Source organism: Rhinolophus ferrumequinum, chromosome 12 (assembly GCF_004115265.2).
Source record: "Rhinolophus ferrumequinum isolate MPI-CBG mRhiFer1 chromosome 12, mRhiFer1_v1.p, whole genome shotgun sequence".
NCBI lineage: Eukaryota > Metazoa > Chordata > Mammalia > Chiroptera > Rhinolophidae > Rhinolophus > Rhinolophus ferrumequinum.
In genome coordinates, this window is record NC_046295.1 from 7,396,129 (window position 1) to 7,422,616 (window position 26,488).

The window sequence follows — 26,488 nt, forward strand, 5'->3', positions numbered from 1 at the left end:
TTCGGGGGGTGAGGTATAACAAGAAATGATCAAACCCAGATGCTTCCCTAAAATTATATTTCCAGTGCATTTATATGTCTGTTACAAAGTGTGCTACATGCTAAAAATATTTTCCTTTGTAGGTGGAGGGAAATTTCAAACCGCACTGAGGGCTACATAGATCAGATGGTTTTTCTTAAGAGCGTTAAGGGCATCCTGCTTGTTATTAGCCCTGACTTTCCAATATGACATTATTTATGCCAAAAAGCTTCACAATTCAATTCTTCTTTAATTTCAGCAACTTTATTGGCATGAAAATGCATGGAAGGGAGGCCAGAGTCAATACATCAGAATTGGGGACTAAGACTCCAGGGCGACCAGTGATGATGGGATTGCACTGGAGAGAGCGTCTGCTTCCCAGTGGCATTTCCTTGGGGAGGAATCACCTCTCCTGTCTCCAGCCTGTTCTCCAAGTGTTCCATCTCCTTTTCTCTCTGCTCTCTTTCTTTTTCCTTACTTTCCTTTTCTCTTTGCTCTCTTTCTTTTTCCTTACTTGTGCATGCCGTCACTTTTCACTATTCTGTGCAGCCAAGCAAACATATGTTCTCTTTACGATTCTTCTCAGTTGTATTTATTACAAAGTGGATGTTGAGTTCCCAGTAGGTTTCTCCTCCTCAAATTGTATTTCTTCATCACTGTCGTTGAGTTTGTAATTGAAGGCTGTCTGTCTGGGTTTGGCATAAATGCTTCTAGTGAATTAAGCTGTAAATGGGTCAATCCAAGAATGTATAGGTTGTATAACTCCATTAAATTATATTTTTATTTAATTCTTTCCTCTCCCCCTTTCTCCTTAGTATACTGGGTAATAGAACATCCAGAATGGAAAAAAAAAAGTCTGTCATTTTACTGAGTAGAGTCTAGATCAAGTGCATAAAACGTAATAACTATTTACTTCTCCTTGTCACGGCTGTATAAGACAGACACTATCATTATACCCATTTTATAGATGAGGAAACTGAAAAGCACATCTGTCTAACTTAAAAGCCCAAGTTCTTAAGTATTGCATTGGTTTTAAGTGCATATAGCTACTACGAGGATTTTAGATGTTTTTGCATCTAGCACCTGGTCAGGCTGGTACCTTCAGAGAACAATGTAGAAATGTCAAATTTCACTTTTATAACAACAGTGGGCTTATTGTTTTGAGTGAATGGGACCAGAAAGGGTATGATCTCCTCTATACTAAGGCAGACAAGGAAGAGAACTTGCTTCCTCGTGTCCACCAGTCCTCTGGGAAGGGACAGACATTTGTTTGCAGTGGCTCCAAAGTGTCATATCTCTGCAGGTTCCGTCCAGCGGCATTGTGTCTGTGTGGTGGTCAGGTGAGGCTTTTTATTATGATGTCACAACTCAGTAATTTGAGACCTTTGGAAGTTTACTTAGGTTCAAAATACCAGACAGGCTTTGGTTTTGGAAAGGAATGAGCATTTACTGGTCTACATTGTGCCTCTGGCTTCAAGTGCCATTTGATTTCATCCTCAGCACAGCTCTGGGAGGCAAATAGCATTATCTCCATTTCACAGGCTTGGAGAGGTTGTGTAACACTCACCTTCTGCGTGGCAAGGCTGGAGGGTGCCTAGGTCTGAGTTCTCACCACATATGGCTTTGTACAGAGACAGGTCAGCCACATTCATAGGACAGCACTTAAAAAACATCAACAGCATATTTGGTTTTACATTCGCATGATTTCCAGTGCCCTTGAACGTCAGAGAGCAAGGTGGTGAAATAAGAAATGCTCAAATAGCAGGCAAAGCTAAAACAGACCAAGTATTTACACTATAAATTGAAATCGATAATTATAAAAACAGCAAGGACCAGGAGACTGTCAGTTTTAAGAGAGCTTAATATACCTAATATTGATGTAAATATAAATTAACAGGGTGGATTCTTAAATTCTGCATATTAGGAGGTGTTTATGATGGGTCTAATAAAGCTCTAATGTTCTTTGTGGTCCTTTTCCATCTCTCACACTACTGAGCACAAAAGCTGTGTTGTGTGCAGAATGGCTGGGTTTATCCCTAGTAGAAAGAAGTTATGTTTGGTATCTAAAGAACAATAAGAGTTTGCTGCTTGGCTGATCAATGCTGGATCAAGTTCACATTCCCGGCTCCTACTCTCCCACCTACACATGTGGGGGTGGAAGCAGAGCAATGGGAGGGAGGACAGATCCTTTTCACACACACACACACACACACACACACACACACACAGAGAGAGAGAGAGAGAGAGAGAGAATGAGATGTGAGCTTGGGCTTTCCTAATATGGACATAGCTGGGCTTGGGTAGCATTAAACATGGATTTAATCCACTGCTGGAGGAAACATCCTACAAAAGGTAAAGAGATTAGCAGCCAATCAATTCTGGACCTTCCCGTTGTTTTCCTAGAACACCTCTTATATGGATCTAAATGTTTGGTGAACAAACATTCTGGAAAATAAGCTTTCTCATATATTATTTATATTTGGGACAGCCACCCACCCCCAACTGTGATGGATTTTACTTTCATTATTTGGGGTGTGTGTGTGTGTGTGTGTGTGTGTGAGAGAGAGAGAGAGAGAGAGAGAGAGAGAGAGAGAGAGAGAGAGAGAGAGAGAAAGAGAGGTCTTACTAATACTTATGAATAGAGGTAGGATGATTCAGGCCCGTTCCTCTTATTTATTTCAAATTGTGACTTCATTGGGTACCTTCGGGAGGCCAGGTGACAGGCAACCCAGTATAAGTGCCAAAGTGTTTATAAAATAGAATGCAGAAGGAAGAGAGCTAGACCTGCTGGGAGTCACGGACCCCCTGACGGCCAGCCTCTGGGACGCACGGTGGAGCGCAGGCTCTCCAAACGCACAGACTCACAGACACCACACCCATTCCATCCTAGGGAATAATCCAAGGGGCCTAGACGTCACTGTCTGCTTTTCAAGTTTGTGAAATGTCAGCGTATATGTTTGTGCTTTTAATTAGTAAGCAACATCTTTGTAAAGCATTTCCAGAGTAGTTTTCCTGTAGCATCAGTGCACGGCGTCTTTTCTAAAGAAGGAAGCCCATTTGGTTAGAGCATGGTGCCCAAGACTCGAAGGAAGTTCTGCTTAGGTTGCTTCATGTTTGGGACAGTCGCTTTTACACAGAGCAAAGGGTCTTTTAAATTGGTACACATTGTCCCCTAATTCTAGTCATCAGTTTGCCAAATGCAATCTGTTTGTTTCCATGGTATGGGTGGCTGCCACCGACATAATTAGATTGTTGTCCACAGGGGGCCAGGGGGCAGTACCACCTCATGTCTACAGCCTTCCGGGTCAACACTAAATTAAGGTTCCTGGAAGACAAGGATCTGTGCTCCTTTCACTTAGGATCCAGAATCCTATTTACGACGAACCTGGACAAAACTCTAAAAACTCAAATATCCATTCATTCTTGCCTTCCTTCTGGGTTGAGCTCATCCACTTCTCTTTAGTTCTTTTGTGAGTATGTGTGTGTGTGTGTGTGTGTGTGTGTAACTCATCTTTCCCAGAAGTTTATCTCTAAGTGTAAGCTATGAGAAACATTATCCTGGGTCAGCCGACAGCCCAGGCCACCCGGCATTGTGTCTGCTGTCTTCCCAAAGGGACTTACTGTCATAGAACAGAAGAGGTAGCTGTCATCTGTGGTGTTGACCTTGAAATGTTGATGTCGCTCAAACATCTGGAATACCTTCATAGTATCCTGTTAGAGATGAGTCATCATTAAAATGAGCTAAACCAGTGGTTCTCAATACTGGCTGCACATTGGAATCCCTGGGGGGTGGGGGGGGAGGGCTTTAAAAACTGATGCCTGGGTCCTACTCTCAGAGGGGAGACTCTAAGTCATCTGGAGGGCCACCTGGGCATTAGGAATTGTAACACCCCCCCCCACCCCACCCCCGTGATTCTAATAAGCAGTCAGGGGTGGGAACCACTGGTCTGAAGCCGCTCCTACATAATTTTATATTTCACCTGTAAAATTCTTGAAGTTTGTAGTGTCCCTGAATGTTAATTTCTTATAAAGAATTGCAGTCCTACAAGCATTGAAGGGATGTACTGATACCTGTTTTTTAAAATGGCTGTTACAATAGACTTTCGCTGTATGGGATTATATTTTATGGGCCGTGTTTTGATCTGATCTACATTATAAGCATGTATTTTAATATGAGGTGGCCATGCTAGATGTTCCCTAAGCTCTCTTGCTGGAGTGGAAAGAGCACTACATTTCCAGCCAGATCTAAGGGCCACGCAATATGAAGTCCTAAAGGTACTAACATTTCCTGAGACTCAGTTTCCTCATCCTGAAGGTGCAACTGCGTGCGACAAATAGAACGGTGTGTATGTGGAAGTGCTTTGTAAACTGTTCAGTCCTAGACAAAATTGGCCACTCTGGTTCTTTCTACTAGTTCTGAGGTTCCATGGTCTCAGGTATGCATAGCCCTTCAGTACCTATTTTGTCTGTAAGCCATTTCCCTTCAGCTTCTAGCGATGTTGTTTGCTTGTTAGTTCCAGAAGCCTAGAATTTGATAAATAACAACTGCCTCCTCTTGTAAGAATGTCACGTGTGTCATTTGATCTTCACAACTCTATGAGAAAAGAGGCTTAGAGAGGTCACACAGCTAATCGGTGGCAGTGCCTGGATTCAAACCCAGACAGGCTCATACTATACCACTCTGCAGCCCGGTCGTGAGTCTCCTGAGGACAGGGATGGCGTCTGATTCATCTTTGTGTTCACCAAGTCTATGCTCTGTTTTGCAGCAGGCACTCAGTATGTTAAGTGAATAACCCGTCCATATGTACAATTTACATTCCTCTTCCTGCAGTCTTAAGTCCATTTCCCCTGGTTTTGATATCAAGAGAGATAAAATACTTGGTTGGTTAACATTTTTATATTAGTTCTGTGTAATGTTTGTATGGTATTATATTTATTTTTTGTTTTATTTTTTAGTTCTTTTCCTTGAATTTTTATAAGTAAGGTATAATCATATGTCCTCATCTTCTACACTTCGCCTCTAAGTGTTGGTAATAGATTTATTAGAGGCAGAAAAATTTTTCCAGACCTCCAACCCCTAGCCCCAAGAAAAGAAAATTAAAAAAAGAAAAAAATAAATCCAGAATATTTTAACTATTCATATTCCTCCTTGTCCAAAACAGGGCTAAGGCAGCTTCCAAAGCAAAATATAGCATGATCAAAAATAAAATAAGAAAACTAAAAATAAGAAAAGTGAAAATAATGGTAGGAAAATAAGTTTTGGCCCAGGAATTAAATTAGCGTACAATATGCACCCCCTAAAGTTCCCATGCCTGGCTTAAAGTAGTTACAGAGCTTTCTAGAAGAGGGAAACCCTTTTCACTTGTAGTGTTCATGGGGCAAAACAAACTAGCTGCCTAAGTCTAACACTTCCTGATGTTGATACCAGGAAGAAATCTTTCCTGTAGGTCCTCACAGAAAACTACCATTTAATGAGGTAAATAACCCTCTAAAACAATCCTTACGGTAAACACTGTGATAGATTTTATGGGGATGTTTCTTAAGATGCACCTCAATAAAGGTTGATGGCTTCTTACTAGAACATAATGCCCTAAAAGGAATTTCACAGAGCACCAGTGAGATGGATGCAGTCCAGCTCCAGCTGTGTGGTGGTCTGCCCTAATACAAGAGGATCTCGCATATGAGTTCTGGCAACAGAAAAAATCTGTGACCCAGACAATGGATGTATGTGGGGAGTGGTGGGAGGGGCTGTGTGCGATATAGGTGTATTTTTCTCTAGGGAGCTAGCTAGCTAAGAGTTGATAGCTAATGCTTCATCAGAGTCTCGGGGGCGGGGCAGTCAAGAAATGGAAGAACTGAACATGTCCCCTGGGGCAAGCTCTGTACAAGGTTTTGAGGAACAGTGAGCTCAGGGTTGTGGTTACTGAGGGGAAGCAGTTCTGTTAGCCAGGTCACTGCAGAGCAAACGTGGAATGGATTTCCTTTTTAGAAAACTATGCTTCATAAGGATTTCCACTAAGAGGTCCATTTGGTAGGGCCAAAATCCTCTTCAGAAAGAAAGTAGGCGTTCATTCTAACACAGGCAAAGTGGGCAATAATACAAGTTATGTATAATTTTTCTAAAAGCAACTAAAAATATATCATAAAAGAATGTTACATTTAAAAAAACAACAGAGCAAAATTTAAAGACATAAACATTTGATTACTTTGCCCCTAATCCTTACTTGTTATTATTTGCAACTTAAACTAACCTTGATTTTATTTCCAGACCTGTGTAGACTTTTACTTTTTAATTCATCCCAAATATATGTTGGCTACACAGCCCTTCTGAAGGCAGCCAAAGTTCCGGGACCACTCTACCTTGTTCCGTATTAAAAGATCCCTGACTTCTTATAGTGGACAGTTTTCTTGCCGCTGTGCCCAGGGGAGTGTCATTTGCCATCGGAAGCAGTTAGGTGTCACTCAGGGCTCCCCTGTGTGCCCCTCTGGCCTCTGGTTCACTAGGAAGGAGTGCTGCTGCTTCTCCTTGCTCCGATTGTACCTCATCACGAAGCCGCGGCACACATCCGTGTGAACAGTGTGAAATTGGCATCGCCATCGTTTTCCAACGAAAGAAGTCATTTTTTCTCTACTAAAACAGGTCGGAAGAAAACAGAGAAAGGTTTTCCCTCCAGAACTAATCTCCAGCCACTAGGTTAAGTAATGCTTTTATTTTAAAGCAATAGCATTTTCCTCAGCCTCTGAAATTGTCTTCAGCTATTATAAACTGCTTTGACAAGAAACTTTCTTAGAACAATTTCCTTTTAAAACTTGCATCTCTACTGGACAAAACATTTTTTTAAAGATATAATTCAAATAGAAAACATCTGTTTTTGAAGATAGCTTTAAAGTGCTTTCACCACATTCTCAAAGATAGTTGTTAGGGTATCCATCCCGGACTACAGAATTCCAAGTTTTAAAAAGTCGTCTTTCTCCAGTTTCTCCACACCCGAACTCCATTGGGGTCAGCTCACGAAGAAAGGGAGATTTAGGTGGACAAAAAGGGGAAATGTGTTCAATAATTGATTAAACACAATCAAGAATATTTTTCCAGTGTCATGCAATAGGTTAGTATTTTATTCTACATTAAATTCAGTTCATACTACCATTTTGGAATATAATTTTAGTGATTAATATATGAGGGAATTAGGGACTTTTATTTCTCTATTTTTTTAAAAAAAAGGTCATTAATTTAGAAGTACCCTGGCAATGTAACTGATGTCCTATAGTCTCTGTTTTCAAAAATGCACAATTCTATGCTCTTTACAAATTTTAAGGTATTTTAGTGGAGAAACAAAAAAGGAATTAATTAGAAAGATCTTTATTGCAAGACTCCCCTCCTTGCAGTTGCATATGCCTTTCATTCGTCTTTACATTGTTCCTTTACATGCTGTTCCTTTATCTTTACATTCAGTTACTTAACATGTTTATTGAGCATCTACTATGGACCAGGCAGTGTTTTTAATGATTGGACAAAAATCAAGAACAAAAGGCAGGATCTCTTTCTTCCTAGAACTTTAAGTCCAATCGGGAAAATAGACATTCAATAAATTAATTAAAAAATAGAACTGTACAACACAAAGAGTGAACCCTAATGAAAACTATGGACTTTAATTAATAATAACGTATCAAATATTGCTTCATCAATTGTAACAAATGCCCCCACAGAAATGCAAGATGGTAACAATAAAGGAAACTGTGTGTTATGTTGGTATATGACTCTGTGCCGTCGGTGCAAAATTTTCTAACTGCTCTAAAAAATAAAGTCTCTTAATTAAAAATAAAAATTTGTAAATAGCTATAAAAGATAAGCATTTTATAGGAAATAAACAGGAAGCTATTAGAAAGAGTAGCGGGGTGACATAATTTGAATCAGGGAGTCAGGAAAGACCTTTCTGGACAAGTGTTGTTAAGCCCAGAACTGGAGAAGCAGGAGCCGGCCAGGCAAAGAAGAGAAGGAAACACATTTTTCAGTAAAGCAAAGTGATATTTGAGTTACCTTTGTAAATATTGTTCTGGTTTCTCTGTGGTAGGTAGATTACGGGGGTGGGGTGGGGAGGCAAGAGTACAAAGGAGACAAGTTAGGAGGCACTTAGAAGGGACCACAGCTCTCCCTACCCACTCAAGGTACTAGAAGAGCAGAGTGACAGGAGGATCTATCTGTCTTTGGCTCAGCTTATGCCAGAATCCATTAGGTTCTCCATGGGCTGGGTGCTAGGAAGAAAGGAGATTGTCGATGGCAGCAAGATGCAGTTCCCAGGTCTCATTCCTAAGATTTTTTAGTGACTCAATGGGATTTACAGAATGAGGCACAACCGTGCGGGTGTGTGTGTGTTTGAGAATACAACCAGGTGAGAATTATAAGGTGGGGGGAAACCTTTAAGTACTAACTACCCAGCTGTAACAACAGATTTTCATACAAGCCTGTATAAGATTTAATTTGCAATAGTTATCTTTATTCCTGCTACTGGGTTGTTGGAATTTATTTTGTTTTTTGTTTCTTTGAAGATTACATGTTTTAAAATTGTTGATAAATCAACAAAGCGGACACTTAAGAAAGGTCCATTTAGGCAGGGTACTGTTTTAGTACATCAATATTGAACTGTTCGTATCAGAGTTCTTAGGGATGGTAAATTCCCAAGCAAAACAATTCTAGTGGGTAAAAGGAAATGTCAGCCTGTGATAGATTTCTATTGATTCTGGAACTGTTATTAGTAGCATGGAAGCTTAAATAGCTCAGCGTTTTATTTTTTTTTAAATTAAGCAGCTCTGCAATTATATAATCCACTTCATCATTTGTAAGTTTTACCTGCCTACATGTATGTGCACTCGAGATTTGCAAGGTGTTAACTATTTTTATGCATTTTCACAGTAGAAAAATTGTATATGATAGTTGTACATTATATATGTTTGCGTCTATTGAAAAATGTTTAGCAAAGGGGCATGCATTTCATAGCACTTAGCTAACAAGGATACATAATGGTTAATATGTCTAACTCTATGGTTTTTGTTTTTTATATTCCTGGAAACATTAAGTTAAGAATCCCCCATTTGAACAGACTTGTTGTTTATTTTAGGAAATAGAAGTGCATCATTAATGTAATTTTAAGTAGTTCAGTTGTGAATATGGGGTGAAGGGATAAAATAAAGTTTTCCACTGTGATGTCTCCATTAAGAAGCTCCTCTTTGTGTAAAATACTCCGCAGCAAAGTTGCTTCTATTTAAAGTAGTGAGTTTGATCTTGGCTTTGATCTAAAGCTTTTGATCTTGAAAGAAGGATAGAGTAGCAATAAAGAAAGGGCAAGGCAGATTTTCTTTAAAGAAATGCGATAAAGTTAAAGGGATGGTCAAGATCAGCAAACACGAGTGTGACCGGACTCTTCTCCCCAAGCGCTCACGCCCCAGTCTGATTCAGACAACTTTTGATGAGGAAAGGAAGAAAGTCTTCTGGGAGTCGGAGGAAAAACTTGGGGCATCACACACTTTTATAAACTAAATGGAAAAATTTCCCCTAATTATGACGACAGATTGTATCGCTTTTAAATTCTCCGCAGTCGTTCTCGGGGTCCACGGGCCGGGCTAGTGCTGTGCGGGCTGTGCTTAGCCAGAACGCATTGGCTCCCGCGACGCGCGAGCAGAGCGCGGGGTCGCCTTTTACGCGCTCCCAGCTTCCACCCCGGGGAGGTCACCTGCCACCGCCCTGGAGTTCGGAGGGGCCTTTGAAAAACGTCTACTTAAAACGTCTCATCTACTCCGGGAGAAAACTCCATTAGAAAAGTCCCTTTCCTTCCGCAAACGGCATCTGGACACTTAGGTTTCTGACTGGAGGAGTGAGTTCACGCTGGCTGCGGGGGTGAGGTTGCTTTTCCTGCTAAGCCCTTTCTCTTGTGAGTGGGCAGTACTTCTGCTCCCAACGCAGCCAAGAAACCCTTTCGCGGGTACCCAAGGCCTGCGGGGGTGGGGGGCTGGAAAGGTAAGGCGTGTGCGCCCGTGTCGGTCCGTGCGTGTGAGGGCGCGGGAGCGCGGGCGCTGGCCGGTTTAGAGAGAGGACAAGAGATGTTTGCGAAGAGAACAATAAAATCGCTAGCGCGTTGGCGGGGGCGGGGGCGAAAGCGACCTGCAGAGTGCGCGGCGCGGCGCCTATACCTTTAAGGCAGGCCCCGCCCCGCCCCAGCGCCCGCCCGCCGCCCGCGCCGCCGCCCCAGCCCCGCGTCGCCCGCCGCCCGCGCTGCGCCTTAGGTGTTGCGGGCCCGGAGCGCTCGCTGCTCTCCTCCGGGCCGGCCGGGCGGCGGGCCCTGGACGCGGGCTCCGGCGCCTCCGCTCGCGCTCTCACCTACGTCAGGCGAGGTACAGGGTCAGCGCGCCGAGGTGGTGGGGCGCGGGGGAGGGGGGCTGGGGCGGTTCCCGCGATAAACTTGACCGTCCCCTTCCCCCGCAGCCGCTGCAGACTGAGCGCCAGGCCGGGGCGGAGTGCGGGCTCGCGCGGCAAGTGGGCGTAGAGGTGAGTGCGAGCGGCATGGTCCCTGCGCTCCCCTCCCTCCCGGAGCTGTGGGTCTCGCGCCGCATCCCCTACGTGGAACCCCCTGGCGCCCTGTGGGCGCCGACGCGCGGCAGCGGTGGGTAGGCTGGCCCTGGTTCGGGGGCTCCGGGGCGCACCGGCGCGGGGGCGGCAACCCGGGCGGGAGACTGGAGGGTGCGGCCCGGCGAAGGTCACGGCTTCCGCGCGCCGCAGACCCGAGCGCCCCCAGCCCCTTGCGCAGAGGCGGCCCCGCGGCCAGGACAGGCTCCTGTGGCTTCCCCAGGTGAAGCTGGGAAGGTTGCCTCGAGAGGCTGTCGAGCGTTTCTCACGCTGAAGGGCGGCCCTCAGGACCTATGGTCCTGTTTAAAATGCTCTGTGGTTTTTGAACTTCAGGTCGAGAAATGGAATCGAGTAAGTCGGAGACCCCGAAAACGGAAACGAAGGGGGACGGAGGAAGTGTTTGAAAAGGTAAGGGTCCCGAAAGATAGCACTGGGTGGAATTCTTGATAAATCTCCTCCCTGTCTGCCCCCCTAGGACTTGGTCAGAATAGAGGAGCATTCTTCGAAAAGTTTTAATTAGATTTACAGCAAATCGTAAATTTGCGTGGATAGTTCTATAGAAATACTGGCTGATAATCCTAATGGTTATCAACATACTGTGTTTTCATGAAGCAAGAATGACCCTGGATGGAGATTTGTTTCATGATGATTAAATAGAGCAGTAGGACGTAAGTAGGTTTCATTATCATATTAGATCAGTAGTGTTTATTATGGCAGTGTTTTAAGGTACCCCTAAAAGGGTAGGTGAATAAATCACCTACAGTATCGGGTTTCTCTGTTTGGTTGTGATAGATACAATAGCATACTTACTCTTTAGACTTTAATCTCAAAAATGGAGAGAGACGCTGAAAAAAGTGGATTACTTTGAAATGCTAGGAGCGATTTTATTTACAGCAAATGAGAAATTTGTTTCCTAAAATTTAGAATTTCGGTGTTACCTTGCAGACGTTTGGACTACCTATTTTCCCTGAAATTATGTTAAGTTAAAACTTGATTTGTCATTGTAATACGTATTGTGAAAGAAGGTAAGTAGTCTGTTGTTTTCTAAGTGACCTTTATTGAACACTGAAAAGTGAAGAGTGTTTTTAGTGCTACAGCAGATATGATTTTTGTTGCTTTAAAAAATTATTTTAAGTACTGTTTTTTGATTCTTGATAGCACCAAGGGATTAAAATAGCGGTGTGTTGTTTTTCTGCTGCTAGGATGTATGATGAATCACTCCTGATTCTGAAGCCAAATTCTTGCTGATAGCATTGCTGCCAACTTCTGTGATGTGTTGCCTTAGTATGGGCATTGCAGCCACTGAGAGTGTGCACAAAGCACCTCATAATGAAGGTGACACCAAAGTTCCAGAGTACATTGGAGGATACCCAGGGCGGCTTCTGAGAGAATTGGAAAAGGAACGCGCATTAGGAAGATAGTCGTTTGTAGCGAGACATTCAGTATGGGAAAAGTGGTATCCTAGCTTTTCCCTTTTTTGAAAAAAAGAGTCATACATGTCACTTCAGTTAAACAGTAATAGAAGAGTTGTAATTTTGAACAGATTTGAGTTTTTTGACCATACCTCGGCATGTTATGGTAGGTTGTGTTTGTTTAATTTTCATGGTCTAGGAGTGTATAAAAATGTTTGTGAGGTGATGAGTGAAGTCATAAAATGTCCGAAGAAGGAAAAAGAATTATGTCTTGCTTAGTATTTTAAAAATACATCTATTTTCTCGCTGTTATTTTTTAAACAAAAAATAAGATTATCCAAAGTGCATAATGAATCACGCATAAAAGAAGGGGAAGCTGCTATCTTTGTGGATTACTAAGTACCATCACTACCAAAATCTGAGCTTAGGAGTAACTATATCTGTGACACCCATGATCTGACCACAGCCTTCTGAAACTGAAAAGGGGTGAGTGGGGGACTGAGGATTGTACTTCCCAAGAGAAAGGGAGTTGTTCTTCCCAGCCTTCTGGAGAGAGAGACTATTGCATTAGAGCTTATGGGGAGGACTCACGTTAGCCTTTTCTTCTTAGAAAACATGGGCAGCAGTCTTAAAGAGGATATGAAAATGAAGTAGGTCGGGACCAGCACGCTGAACTTCCTTTCAAGGAATGAAGCTTAAAGCTGTCTAGCTTTGAGGGTAGAGGTGGGGAGGGCAAGAAGATGGGAACTTCCAGAGAAGGACTAGTGTCTCCAGTCTTTCCTCCTGGCTCTGAACAGCAGGTGAGCCCTTGCCCACTGTTTGCCTCTACTATGCCTAGCAGAGGGTTTGGAGCTCGCTGAGGCAAAGCATGCAATATTTTCAAGGGCAGGGTGAAAGGGAGTGTGATCAGCGACCAATAGCAGAACAAATTCCGAGAGGTACAGAAGCTATCCTACAGCTGGTAACCTCCCCTGACTGCCCCAAATCTATTCCAAAATACAGATCGAATTCTGTGTGGTAATGAGTATTGAAACCAAGGTCATGTGTTAACCTTTTGCTAGGTTTTGAACCTGTTTTTGGTAGGAATCTAGGTAGTTAACTTACTATTTAATGTTTTTGTTTTTTTTAATGTCTGCCATGCTACAAGTAGAAGCAAATTAGTCCATTTCTCTTTTTTTCATGGATCCACTATATTTTCTACACCATTAAAACTGTGATATTTTCTGCTGATATTTATTTTATATTCCTATAAGATAAAAAATTGTGTTTGTGTCATTTCTATTAGGTGTACATTTTAAACCTAGTTGTTACTTTATTTGCCTGCTTTGTTTCTTTGCCCTGCTTTGCCCCAGTCAGCCCGTTTCTCTATCCCCCAGTCTGTCTGCATCTTCAGGTCTCAGGCAGGGTTCAGCCTAGCTGAGTGAATTTGGTTAACTAGTCTGTATTTAACTCTGCTAGGGTCTTAACATTTTTTTCTCCGATTTTTACTAACTTGTGGAAAGCAGTCTTCTGCCCTGCCTGAAAGGGAAACAAAGGCCAGCGTCTGGAACGGGCACTGGGTGAGCAAGCACACGTGAAGAATGTAATCCTAAAGGAGATACGGGTGTTTCTCCTTCAAGAAAATCTCCAAGGTGCTAAGTTGTAGGCAGAGCCTGGTGTAACTTGAAATACTGTACTAGTTGAGTTTTTCAGTGAACTCCGAAGGGGAAGCAAAACAAACTTACCCTGTGCTCAGCTGTGGGTTAAAATAACGAATAATGAAATAAAGTAAACTGGGTGAGTGAGAGGTACCACCCAGAGAAGTGATTTCAAATGCTGTCCTGGCCTTTTCTGGCCTGTTCCACTGCGTTGTGTCACTCACCCACCTGCCCACCCACCAGCTCACTCTCCTGTCTCTGTGCTGTCTTCCAGATTTCAGCTTTCTGAAGATACATCATTCTCTTACGCATCTTCTATCTTCCCTGACATTTATTTCCATTTTATTTTCATATTTTAGCCCTTTTCTGCTGGTATAAACTATTCCTTACACTTTTTTTGTTTCTTCATTTTTAAATGATGAAACTCATCTCTCTTTTGCTTCTGGTACTGAGGTACTTTCCCCTTCCATTCTGATAGTCTTCCTTTTTCATTTATTTCGAGTTCCTTTTATTTAGTTTGAACAATTTGTGTAGCAGAAAGGCAAAGGGAACATGAACAACTACACAAAGAACAATTCGAATGAATGGATCAGCCTGTTCTGCAAGGGCTGGTTAAACAATGGGGATTGCAGCAGTGAATTGTATAATGTGTATTTTTAAAAATAATGTTAATAGATTTTACTAAATGTATTGTTGGTTTTGGAAGACTAACACATTTTTTTCTGCTTTTATCTTTAAGTCAAAGATAAATATGAATTATCCATCACATTCAAAGATTAAGGAATAATACATAAGGTTTTTAAAAAATACTTGTAAAATAATACAAAGTTTTAGTAATGCTTTTATCAGTATTCTAAGGATTAGGCATATACTGTATAATAATTTATGAAATTGTATAGTTGAAGAAAATATATGAATAGTGTGATTCTTTAAGAGGAAGAAAAGTCCAATTTTCAGCTTCAAAAGGGGCACCTTTCCTACTTTATGCGTATCTGATAATATATGGAGAACAAATTTTAGAATGCTCATTTCTGGTCATCAGTAAGTATATATGATGACGTCAGAAGTATTCATTGGTATACTTTCAAAACATTGAAAATTCAACAATGCTATGGTTGGCTGTTATTACTAACAAGCGTTCCTTTATGTGTGTGTTTCGGAGTGGCCTTGGTGACGCTGAGGTTGTCTGGCCTTTGTTACGATTAGTCATAAGGGACTAGGTGCGAGTGGTTTCCAGTAAAAGCGCCCTTTAAGGTTACTTCAATTACTCTTTTCTACCATAATCTGAAAAGCAGTACTCTTCAGCGTAAAATTGCTTAAAGTTTGGAGAAATTTTCCTTGATATATTGAGTGAGACATAAAAATCTAGGAAGATGGTTGTGAAAAAGTGAATTTTATAGTATTTAGTGGTCATTTTAGTTGGACCCAAATGATAAATTTCTATTTTCTGTCCTTGAGAAAAAATATGCTGGAACTATTTTCTTTGTGATAATATCCGTCCTAAATTCTGCAGCATTTTTACTCTTTATTTCATTTGTTCTTTCCACACATTGGATTCTGAACTGCAATCAATGATAATCTTAGTATGGATGATAATCACAGATTTTTAAAATTGTATTTAAAACCCAAGTTGGTTTATTCATTTTGCCACATTTTTTGCTCCTTTTGAAATTTTATTCATTCTAAGAGAATGTTTTTATTGCAATTCTAATATTAAAATATTCAACATGATCAAGGTAGGTACAAATTTTAAACTATTTAACAAAGTATTTTTCTATTTGTCTTCTGTGGCAAAGATGTGTTTTGAATTTGGTTTATGTTTTCTGGAAAACAATACTTCTTTTTAAGACTAATAAAACTTATCTGGCTCTTTTTTGGCTGTCACAGCAGACGCCGACTATGTTAGGCTTGACTCCTGAGCCATCAGGCTACAGAGCTTGGCAAAATGGCACAAGATGAATTTAGGGAGTGTTGAACCAAGGGTCCCTTCAGCTTATAGGGACCACCTTTACAAACCTTATAAGGTGAAGGGACCCCAGGGGCAGCGACTCTTACACAACTCAGGCAGTGCTTGTGTTGAGTGGTTTCCCAGGCTTTGGTGCCCTTGCTTCTTTTCGAAAGTGCTCTTGCCCTGTGAGAATTCATAACTAGCCTACATTTATGTAGCTGTAATCTCTTACAATAGCTTCATTGATACTTGATCTCCATAGAAAAGCTTTATGGATTCTAATGAGTCACAGCTCTTGAGGCACCAGCCACCCTCCCCTTTTGCACCCTCCCTGTCTGTGAGTGGCTTTGTGTCCTATGCTGTACTGATTGTGCCTTTGGATGACAACTTACTTGAGTGATGGGGGGAGGCAGAGTAATTTATTAAAAGTAATTACAAAGAAACGAAACAAAAGGAGTAATTACAGTGCTGTTAATATGCTATTCGTTATTTTATTGCTGAAATATTTGGGACTTGGTCTTATGAGTGGGTTTCCCTTTTTTCCTTGTAAATCTCTAACAAATACATAATGTATTAAATTCTCTGAACCCAGGTCTCAAGTTAGATCCAGTTTCACGAGATCTTGGCCTTTTTTTTTAAAGCTGGACCAAGGAAGAATTGCTGATAAAACATGTTTTGGGTAGCCTCAGGAAGGAAGTCTGATCTGTATAATTTTATACCATTAAATTTTCATCTGTTCCGTAGATTTGGGGGTTTTCTTTGTGTTTTGTTTTGTTTTTTTAAGAATCTGAAGTTTAAAAAAATATCCTGGGAATTCTAAGTGTACTAAAATTCCTTCCCATTTTCAACTAGTATAACGTGGAAAATTAAAGAATAGTCATCCACTTACCCTCACGCACTTATTTACATATTTTAAAAGGAACCTTTGAATGGAACTATTCATATAATAATAGCTGACACTTGTCATGTGTCAAACACTGTGCTAAGTGCGTTCCATGTACCAGCTCATGTCAGTGCACATTGCAGTAGTGTCACAAACCAGCAGCGTGGTAGGAGCATTGGGGACGGAGTCAAATGCTTTGTGAAAGTAGGTGAGGTACAAACAAATCAATGAATTGCTATAGAAAAGAATGCTTTGGGCAAAATGGAAAAATTCTTTTTAAACAGGGCTATTGACAGTCCTAGACCACCAGCATAAAGCACACATTTCTAAATTAGGAAAATCCCAACCAGCATGTATTTTGAAAGCACTAGAAAGCATGCAGGTAATTACACTATTGTTGATTTTAGCAGATTTGATGCCAGCAGCCATCAACTGTTCCATGCCACGGAAGATGAAAGTCATTTTAATATAAAGCATAAGAGTTTGGCTGGACGAGGGAGGCGGGCAGAGAAAAATTTTGTGACTTTTTAATTTCTTTCATAGGAAACATGAGTACATTCCTGTGACAGAATGCTCGACTTGGCAATAATTGTCATCTTCTGCATTTGCGGCATTTTAATGAGCTGGGGTTTTGTGCCCGGTATCATGTGGCCCTAATAAGACGCATTATTTTACTGGCACCTACTGGTGTCTGTCGTTTCGGGCCTGTTACTGTTTCCATTAACCTTCTATTTTAGGAGGCTGACACTAGCATGTGTCTTACAGTTCGGCAACATGTATTTATATTTCTGGGTCTCTGCACACAGGAAGAAAATGACACTCTAGCCTCGGATCTCCACTACTTGGAAAAGGACCTGATCACATGCAGCCTTGATAAATATTTGTTGAATGAATTAGATGAATGAATGCCCAAAAATGACACCTTCTAAAGTCATACCTGGCTACTGCATTCACAGTTTTTAATGTTCAGGTTTTTGATTATTCTGTTCTTGGGTGACAGGTGTTCATTCAAGTACATTGGTAGAGCTTTCCATGCCTTGTTGTGGGTCATCGCTTTCATCACGTCTGTAAAGGCAGCTCAGGCCAGGAGGACCTGACACTGCTCCCATCTCTGCCACCTGCCCATGTGCTCCTTGAATTTGTCACTTGACTTTTGCTTTCATCTGAAAATCCTTTCATTTAATAGGCCAGTGGAGACAATTTACATTCATTATAAAATTAATGTTTGGCCTTGATTATTTCCTGTAGTTTTGTGATATTTTTTTCCTCCTGCCCATTATTTGACATTTAGAAAGGCATGTACTTTTGTTCTAATGGTTTTGACATAGCACATTTTTATCTCTCTTGTCCACTTTCTTTTTGCTCTTGTATATTGACTCCTTGCAATAAATAGTGAAATTAAATATTAACCTTTTTTTGCCTTAATCTTCTGTGACTTGAAATGTTTTCTTTTTACTTCCAGATAAATACCTTTAACACAGTCAACAAGTTGATTGTATTTCTCAAACATTTTTTCTATCCCCCGCATTGTGGTAGCTGTACTATATTTACGATGTCAGAGCACGTAGACATTACATACTATACTGTATCTTTTATAAAATCACTTTTAATTCTGCAAGTAAATCTATATTTGATGCCTATCATCCGCCCTTTATTGATCTTCAGTCATTTTGGTTTTTCGAAGCTAATAGATTTCTCAGGAAGAGAGTGTGGCAGCTCTTATTTCCTGAGTTCTTGCATTTTTATAAGTTTGTACTCTTTATAAATGGAGGTTGGTTCAACTAGACGTAAAATCCTTGGCTCGTATTTTCTTTATGCAGGTATCTTAAATATGTTGATTTGTTATCTTGCGTAAAGTCGGATGATGGTCTCATTTCTTTCCCTCACAGTGACCTGATCTTTTGTTCTGGATGCCCAGATATTTTTCTTTAAATTCCAAATTTTTTTCTCTAATATGTCTCATTGTGAGTCAGTTTTTCCAGTTGTCACTTGGCTTTTCAGCTTTTTTTTCCTCATTTGTAAAATGAGAATAAGGATAACTTGTTTGCTTCCTCACAGAGTGTGTTTGAAGACCAAATGAGATGCTGTATATAAAATACTTTAAATGTATTTTAATTTATTTTTGTTAGGAACTTTGAACTTTAGAGTATTTCATTTTATGGGCAGTTGGACTTGAGTTAGCTGTATATTTGTGAGACATCTAAAGTAGACAGTCTCAAGTTTTTTGTCTGTGTCCTGGCAGTAAATAAACTCACCCTGATTCTACATGGTAAACAGACTGTCTGCACCCACGCATGTGAACTACTGGCCTGTACGCTGTGGTGCTTTTCAAAAGTATCTCATTTAGAAAACTCCATCTCTGTTTCATTCTGCTCAGACTCTTGCTGGTCATATGTTGGTTCCCCACACAGATCTCTGAGTTTACATGATCTTAGTTTATATGTGCATGGAACAATACACAGAACAAAAAGTTAAAGGACTTATTTTCCAGATAGTGAGGAGAGCTGAAAACCCAAGTCAGTCTAATTAGCCAACATGTTTTCTTGGATTTGTGGTACATAAGACCCTGTGAAAGAAGCTGCTGGAAAACAGCAAAGAAACGGGAGATGTCCTTTCTGGCCATGGAAGATAAAGCACACAACATATCAGAGATCATTTACAAAGCAGCACGGAATAAATAAATCCAAACCAGTGTAGCACAAACGAAGGACATGCCCACATGATGCATGTTACCTGAGGCTACGCTAGACTAGAGTTTCCATGCCTGGGCCTTGTTTTGATAAAGCAACCCTTTAAGCGTGCAGGCTGGAAGTTATGGTGGGAAATTGGGTAATTGAATCAACTGAATCCATTTTAATGCTTTTTACCTGATTTGTAAGCACAGATAGGGGTTTGATTGATGTACATATAAATAGTGTTAGTGTCTTTATTTGAACATGTGATTCTTAAAAATAAATTCATCCATGTTTTGCAAGTAAAGCTGGAACCCATCATAGAAATTCTGCTGACACTTAAGAATCAGAATGATTTGGAAACCCAAGGCTAGAAATGTAATACTGTCTGTAATTCTCTATATAACACATTCCTTATTAAGGTCTATATTTACTTAAACTGTTTACTAACTTCATTGCATATCCACAACATACAAAGCCTTTAGTAAGGAGTAGAGAGTACAAAGATGAATGGAAAACAGTCCTCAAAGAGTTTACAGTTGAGAAGTAAAAAACTAAAGAGTAGAAAACAATTGAATCAGACCCATTATCTCAGCTATAATAGGTAGGTGCACAAAACAATTTGGATCTCTATAAGGAAAGGAACACATATTACTTGGGCTTTTTGTGTTACCCACCAGCCTTGGTCAGGCTGATAGCAGGATACAAATGTTTGTTTTCAGTTCATCCAACTTTTGTTATTTTGTAAGATTGAAGATGCCATGATTTGTTTTCCAAATTCAGATTGACTCCATGAGACCATACTGAAACTGTGAAATTAGTATTTGTCTTTGGCTCACTAATGTGAAACCAAAGTGCTGCAGCAAATTTTTAGGCTCCCTCTGAACTTGGCATAAAGTTTTCAATCTATTGCACACTTTTTTCTTTTTTTGCATTGTTAAGTTTTGGGTTTTTTTTTTCTTCCCTCTAATGTTTCGTTCCAAGGCAAAGTGCGAAAGGAGCATGTTATGGAATTAGGGGTGGTGATTTCAAGTTCCAGAGCTCTTCAGAGTTTCCCTCTCGTGATTTTTGTGTGTTGTGTTCTGTCATTAAAAAAGCATCCCATGTTTTCAGCACCACAGATACAGCATCTTTTTTTTTTAAAGGCATTTTTTAAAAAATAGCTATATACCCCTTGTATCTTTCTGATGATGAAAACAAATGGACTTGTCAAGTGGGCCACAAAAATCTTATTAAGTATATATCCAAATCATTATTAACATTTTATGTATTGTTCTATAAATCAAGAAACGTTGATTTTTCAGAGCATTAAGTTCTATGTCATACACCTGTGAAGATTCAGATTTTATATATATGAAAGCAGGGAAACATACTGATTTGCAATAACTAATGCCAGGGAAACCATATAAAATGAGAAGAAAATATGGTCTCAGGATATGTATTTTTATTCTGATGGCATTTTCATAAAAAAGGCAACAGTAGTCATTTTATGTGGCCTCATTTATAACTGAAAGTCATAAAGCTCATGCTTTTAATTTTCTGTGGCAATTTTCGTTGGTGTCCAAGAAAAGAAGTTAATGATATCCATGAAGGGCATGAGATATTAACAAAAAACAGCAGAAAGAATCCAGAAGAGAAACAGAACATGCCTCTGGATTGTGTTCATAGACAATTTGATTTCTGATTTTTTTTCTCAACTGACACACACACAAGCTTTAGTTTTCAGTGGTGAAGAATATTTATTCATACAACAATGAAGGTGAAGGATGCTGAGTACTCCACACACAGCGGCAGATGGTGGTTCTGATTCTCTCTGAACAACTGTCGAGTTATACGTCATACATGTTTTATATGCCATAAAATTCACTCATAGACAGTTTGTTGAGTTTTAAGAAACTGATAACAATTGTGAACCCTCACTGCAATTCGGTTTTAGGACATTTCCATCACCAAAATGTTCCCTCGTGTCCATTCGTGGTCAAATCCTAGCCCTACCCCTAGTCCCAGGCAATCACTAATCTGCTTTTGATAGTTTTACCTTTTCTAGAAATTTCATATACATGGAATCATGCGGAACTTAAGTTTTTGGATCTGGCTTCTTTCATTTATCATCATGTTTTGAGGTTCAGCAGTGTTGCATGTATCAGCAATTTGTTCTTTTCTTTCATAAAGTTATATTCTGTTGTGTGGATATACATTTTGTTTATCAACATTTATTGGTGGACAGACATTTGGATCTTCTGGTAGTTTGGCTATTATGAATAATGATTTAGCTGTCTTTGTGTAGACATACTTCTGTTGGGTAGACACCTCGGACTGCCATGGCTTAGCCATATAGTAGGTATATGTTTGACATTTTAAGAAACTGCTAAACTGCTTACCACAATGGCTGCACCATTTTACATTCCCACCAGCAGTGTTTAAGGTTCCCAGTTTCTCTACCGCTCCATCAGCACTTGGTATTATCAGACTTCCTCATTTTAGTCATTCCTGTGGGTGTTGAATCATGCTTTTATACTTAATGCTTTTGTTTCTTACGAGGACCAGAAAGTGTCCAGACACCCTAATGTGCTTTGTCCTCCATTTTACAGACCAGAAGGCAGTAGCGCAGTAAGTGGAGAGTCTAAATGTCTCGCCCCAGATCCCGAAATGAGCCACAGAGCCTCTAGCCCTGTGCCTCCGTTGTGGTCGGTTGGTAACCTGCTTTTGTTCAGATCTTGGCTGCCTGTGACTCAGGGTCCTCTGTGTCCTCATAGCCTTGTTAAGTGTGGCTTTTCTTTTGATCTTTGTAGAATGATCCATCCTTCGCCTCCCTGGAATGTCCTCTGATGAAATCCAGTTGTTTTCTGCAGACCTGTGCTAAGTGCTTTGGGGAAGTGACCCTCTCTGCTCCTTAGCTGCAGTGCTGTGGGTGGCTTGGGTGCCTCAGGCCTGGCCCCACGTCCACTGCTCCGCCATATGTCATTCTCTCAAAGGGGTAAGATACGACCTCACCAGAGCCTTGTGGGACTTAAGTGAGGTGACTTATCTAAGACAGCTGGCCCTTACTAAATACTTAATACATCTTACAGCAGCTCTTCAAGAAGATTGTGAAAGGCTGATTTCCTGATGGCATGTGGATAGCAATACCATTTATTTACATTTTTCTTCTCCATGACAATGAGACCGGAAGATACTCTTAAAATTAATTAAAAGCTGAAACTAAATTGGCTTGGTTCTTCCTGTAACTGCTGTTTGACTTGCAGCAAATACAGCAGTAGTACTTTTACAAGTCTGTGTGTTTGGTCTCTGTGTTTTGGCTTTGTACTCAAGATGACCAATTGTAGTTCTCAGAGCCACTGCCTCATTTCGTTTACATCGCTCTTCAGTTTGTCACCTGAGGAGAGTGAACTGTCATTGTCCCTATTTCAAATTGGGAGCACCCACAGTGTTCTTCAGGCTGTTGATAACATCGGTTTTTCTAGCAAAGTTCCATTTTAGATTAGTCTACAATCATTTTTATGCTCAGTAAGTCATTGTTTTTATTTCTTTGGCTCAAACTACTTTGATTTGAAATTTTTTTGAAGGCTGATGGAGCTTATACAGTTATCCAGTTAATGAAAATCATTTAATATTGGGCACATCTCCTCCTTCATTGTCACTTTACATTCTATTTGTTGTCTGCAGGAAGGTTCTAGCCGCCTTTGTTTTGTTTTGCAAGATAGGGTTGCAGTGTTTTAATTTACTTCATGGCAAAAAATGAATTGTACTACAGGTAACTGTGAAATGATGATTTTCTCTGAAATGATTCTTGGTCATGTTGAGTTTTTAAATGTTAAAGAGATTATGGTTTTTGTGTCTGTGGAAATCTCATCTTGGTACCGTGCTGCCGCACAGGACATCAGGAAGAACTAAAAGTTGAGGTAACTTCAGAAAGTAAAATCACCACCAGCAAGGAGCTGTCTAAAATAACTGGAAAAATTATAAATCAAAGCAACTGGAACAGTGTGCTAGTGCATGTAGTGTTACGAAAGCTACTTGAGGTCCTACATACTTGAGTGTGCTGGGCCACAGGGAGGAAACAGAAGGGGGAGAATGTCACGTGGAAATGTGAACAAGTCAGGTGTCAGTTGGTTTGGGAGGCTGGACAGGACTGGAGTTGTAGACGTAAAGGAAGCCTTACCGCTTAAATTCCAGCTCTTACTTTACATGTGAGAATGTGGAGGCCCCGAGAGGTTTGAGGTCTGGAGCTGGAGGGTGACCTGGGACGAGACACAGGTGTGTCCTCTTTTTTGCTCTTTTCAACCGTCTGCCCGGGCGGCTCCCCAAAGTGAGGTGTGGAGAAGGAGCAGTTTTAGGTTGCTGGGGAGGAGACATGTCGAGCTGGCCTTGGTTGTGTTGTGGGGCACAGACAGTGAGGAAAGCAGGGAAAGAAGGGCTGTGGGACTCAGGATACCCGACAAGGCAGTCCCTTGGGTCCAGAAGCACGCTCAGAGTGAGGGAGTTTTCCTGGTTTGCAGAGGACCTGGCCGTTGTGGCTTGGTTAGATTTTGAGGACTGTCATTCCAGAGGTTGGCACTCGGTGCGGAGACTGCTGGTTATCTGCAAGACTTGACCTGAAATTTCACTTTTCATTAAATTAGTGAATTTTACAAGGCTCAGGTTATTTGAGGTTGATGTGACACTTGCCATGGACCAAGCAACTACGACATCAACTGTTATGTTTTTTTAAAATCAAACAAGTGTGACCAGATAACGAAGCATTTTATATTGGAAGGCACTAAAGGAAATCTCACAAATGCCTTTTCTTCAGTCTGTGAAGATTTTTTTTAAATGTGTACACTGTTATTTTTTCTAAAATTCAAGGCTGCTTTCCATGTTTATGCATATTCATTCCTTGATGTATTGAAGATTTAGAGTTAAGTTTTTCTGCCGCCTCTCTGACTGACTTGGCTGTTTGCTTGCAGGCCAAGTCATGGCTTCTCCATCCCCAAAGTATGGATAAAACTAATGCTGAACTTGGATTATGAAAGGTTTATGTTTTCAGCGCTCTATGTACTGTTGGCAGGGCAAAGTGAGTAGGAATACAGTATTTTGGTTTAGGAAAAAAGCTTCTTGTGTTTTCTCTGCAGTTCAAGTAGCAGATACAGAAGGATAGTGCCCAAAATGGGCAAGTGAAAACATACAGGTAGATAATGTGCTGCTTCAGACTTGTAGAATGCACCTTTCCCTCCCAGCAAAATGAAAGGTGCTGGAGAGAAGGCAGATTGAAATCCCATCTTCACCCCTTACCAGGTTTTGTAACTTGGACAAACTGGCCTGTGTAAGCCTTGGTTTTCTCATCTGTACCACAGTTTCTGTAAAGCATTTAGCAAGAGCTAAATGCCACTGGGTCATAGCTCACGTCATTAGTAATACAGTGATTATTAATATTATTGGTGGTGGGCTTTTCCAGTGTCATTTCCAGGGTTTAAAATCCTTTGTCATCTGTGGTGTATTATGAGGAGGAGCCTTGAGAACCAATAGGATAGACCAAGAAAGGTAGCCACAGGAAAAGTGGCCATGAGAGCGTATGTTTAGAACTCCAGTGGAAGTGTCCTCAGCATTAAGACCAGGTTGGTGGCCACTTTCTTCTCTGGCAGGTCCCAGCCTCTCATAGAGGTGCACCTGTTTCCCAGGATGAGCCAGGGAGCCTGCGGTGTGGGGCCTGCTCTGTCCCAGGCAAGCACTGCCTCGGATTCTGTTGGAAGTTTCCACTGGGGTCCTCCAAAGAGTTTTAGTTGAAGTCATCAGAGTTATTTTACTGATTTTGGTTCAGGTTTTAATTAAAGTGATCTGAGTTTGCAAAAGTTCTGGCCATCCAGAAATACAGTGTTTGCTGGTGTCCTGAGCTCCAGGAAGCTTTCAAAAACAAGTACTGAGAGACTTTTTTCCCCAGCAGCAATAGTGGTCTGAGTTTACAATAACTGTCATTCTTATGTACAACTGACGTAGAATCCCCAGGCGCTGACTGACCAATAGAAACCCACTTATCCACGGAAGGAATGGGCTGGGTATTTGTCTCAACTGTGAGTAATATGTTATGCGTGATGTTAAAAGGCTTCGCAGACTGTCCTTGCTTCTGGAAATCAGGATCAATATTTTTTAGAGAGAAATTTTTATAGGTAAGCCATAACATTATTGGATAATCCACATCATTTTCAAGTAGTTGAAAGGGTCACTGGAGAAAATCCAGTGGACTGACTTTGGCTTCCTGATTGTAAAGATTGAAACTCGGCATGCCCTCTAAATTATGAGCATGCTTGAATTTTTTATGGGGAAAGATTTTTTTGACGTAGGATGATCTTCACGTCAAATGTTACATTCGCCAGCGAGCTCTATTAGATTCTACAGGTTGCCACTTTTACTCACCCTATGAAGTTTATTTTAAATAGAGATGAGGGCATGAGAGAAAAAGTGGGATGGGACCAAGGGGAATGAATCATAAGAACACACTGCTGGTTGTTGTCCTTTGTCCTTGGCATTCTGGAATATTCTTAACTTCTGTTGACAGAAAGCAGCAGTTCAGCTGCAGGTTCTTGCAGTCGGGCAGTGTGGGCCCTGAGGAGGCTGCTGGAAAGTTCTGTTTTCTCCCAGGTAATGCTCTACCCCAGGGCCCCATCTTCGTCCACAGCAGCAGTACTGGCCCCCGGCTGGTCGCTCTTTCTGCCGCGCAGGGTCTGCCATGGGACTGCCGGGCGGAGCTGGCACGTGGGCCGGGAGGCCTGCCCAGCTGAGGAAAGCAGTGGATGCGTGGAGTAGGTGCCCGGTGACAGTTATCTCGGCAGGGGATGGGAGGAGAGGGCGAGACAGGTCGTGTCTGGGCACAGAACGAGCTTTTTTTTGCAAAATTAAGTTGATACTGATTTTAACAAAACCTAACCTTGAGGTTTGGGAGGTAACTGGCTTGTATTAGATTTTAGTACATGAACTAAACGTAAGAATTTCCCGAGATTCTCACTTCCTGACTGTTTGGCGTGTCCATTATCACGCTCAGCCTCGTGCCTGGCCTGGCTCTGCCCATCACAAAGGTCCTATGTTTGCAGGACGGTGGACTTTGGGTTCCCAGGCCCAGCAGTGCCCCGCTGGCAGCAGGCAGTAATAAGTAAGCTGCTCATGGCTACCAGCTAACAGGGCTGTGACCTGGTGTGAACTCTGTAATGAGGAAAGAGCAGATTTATGTGCTCCCCCTGAGTGCCTCCCTTCCCCGTGCTCCTTTATTATCTTTAAGAGGAAATTGAACAGCAAAATTCTGCATTCTCATAATGTTAATGGTCTGATG

General features: G+C 41.2%; 1 protein-coding gene across 13 annotated transcripts in view; it reads left to right on the forward strand.

The window, feature by feature from the left end:
* Positions 1–26,488, forward strand: part of AOPEP (aminopeptidase O (putative)) — a 348,074-nt gene that overhangs the window by 261,891 nt on the left and 59,695 nt on the right. For 7 of the 13 annotated variants that reach the window (XR_004424615.1, XR_004424614.1, XM_033122518.1 and 4 more), the window contains 2 exons: positions 10,496–10,558; positions 10,970–11,044. Coding sequence is in view for 10 of the 13 variants with exons in the window: in XM_033122518.1 (XP_032978409.1) it covers positions 10,496–10,558; positions 10,970–11,044 (138 nt within the window). In the remaining 3 variants the exon portion in view is untranslated. Of the gene's footprint in view, positions 1–277; positions 701–10,495; positions 10,674–10,969; positions 11,045–17,322; positions 17,520–21,980; positions 22,166–26,488 lie in introns of those variants that run through there. The other 6 variants (XR_004424616.1, XM_033122524.1, XM_033122526.1 and 3 more) reach the window with 6 other exon arrangements.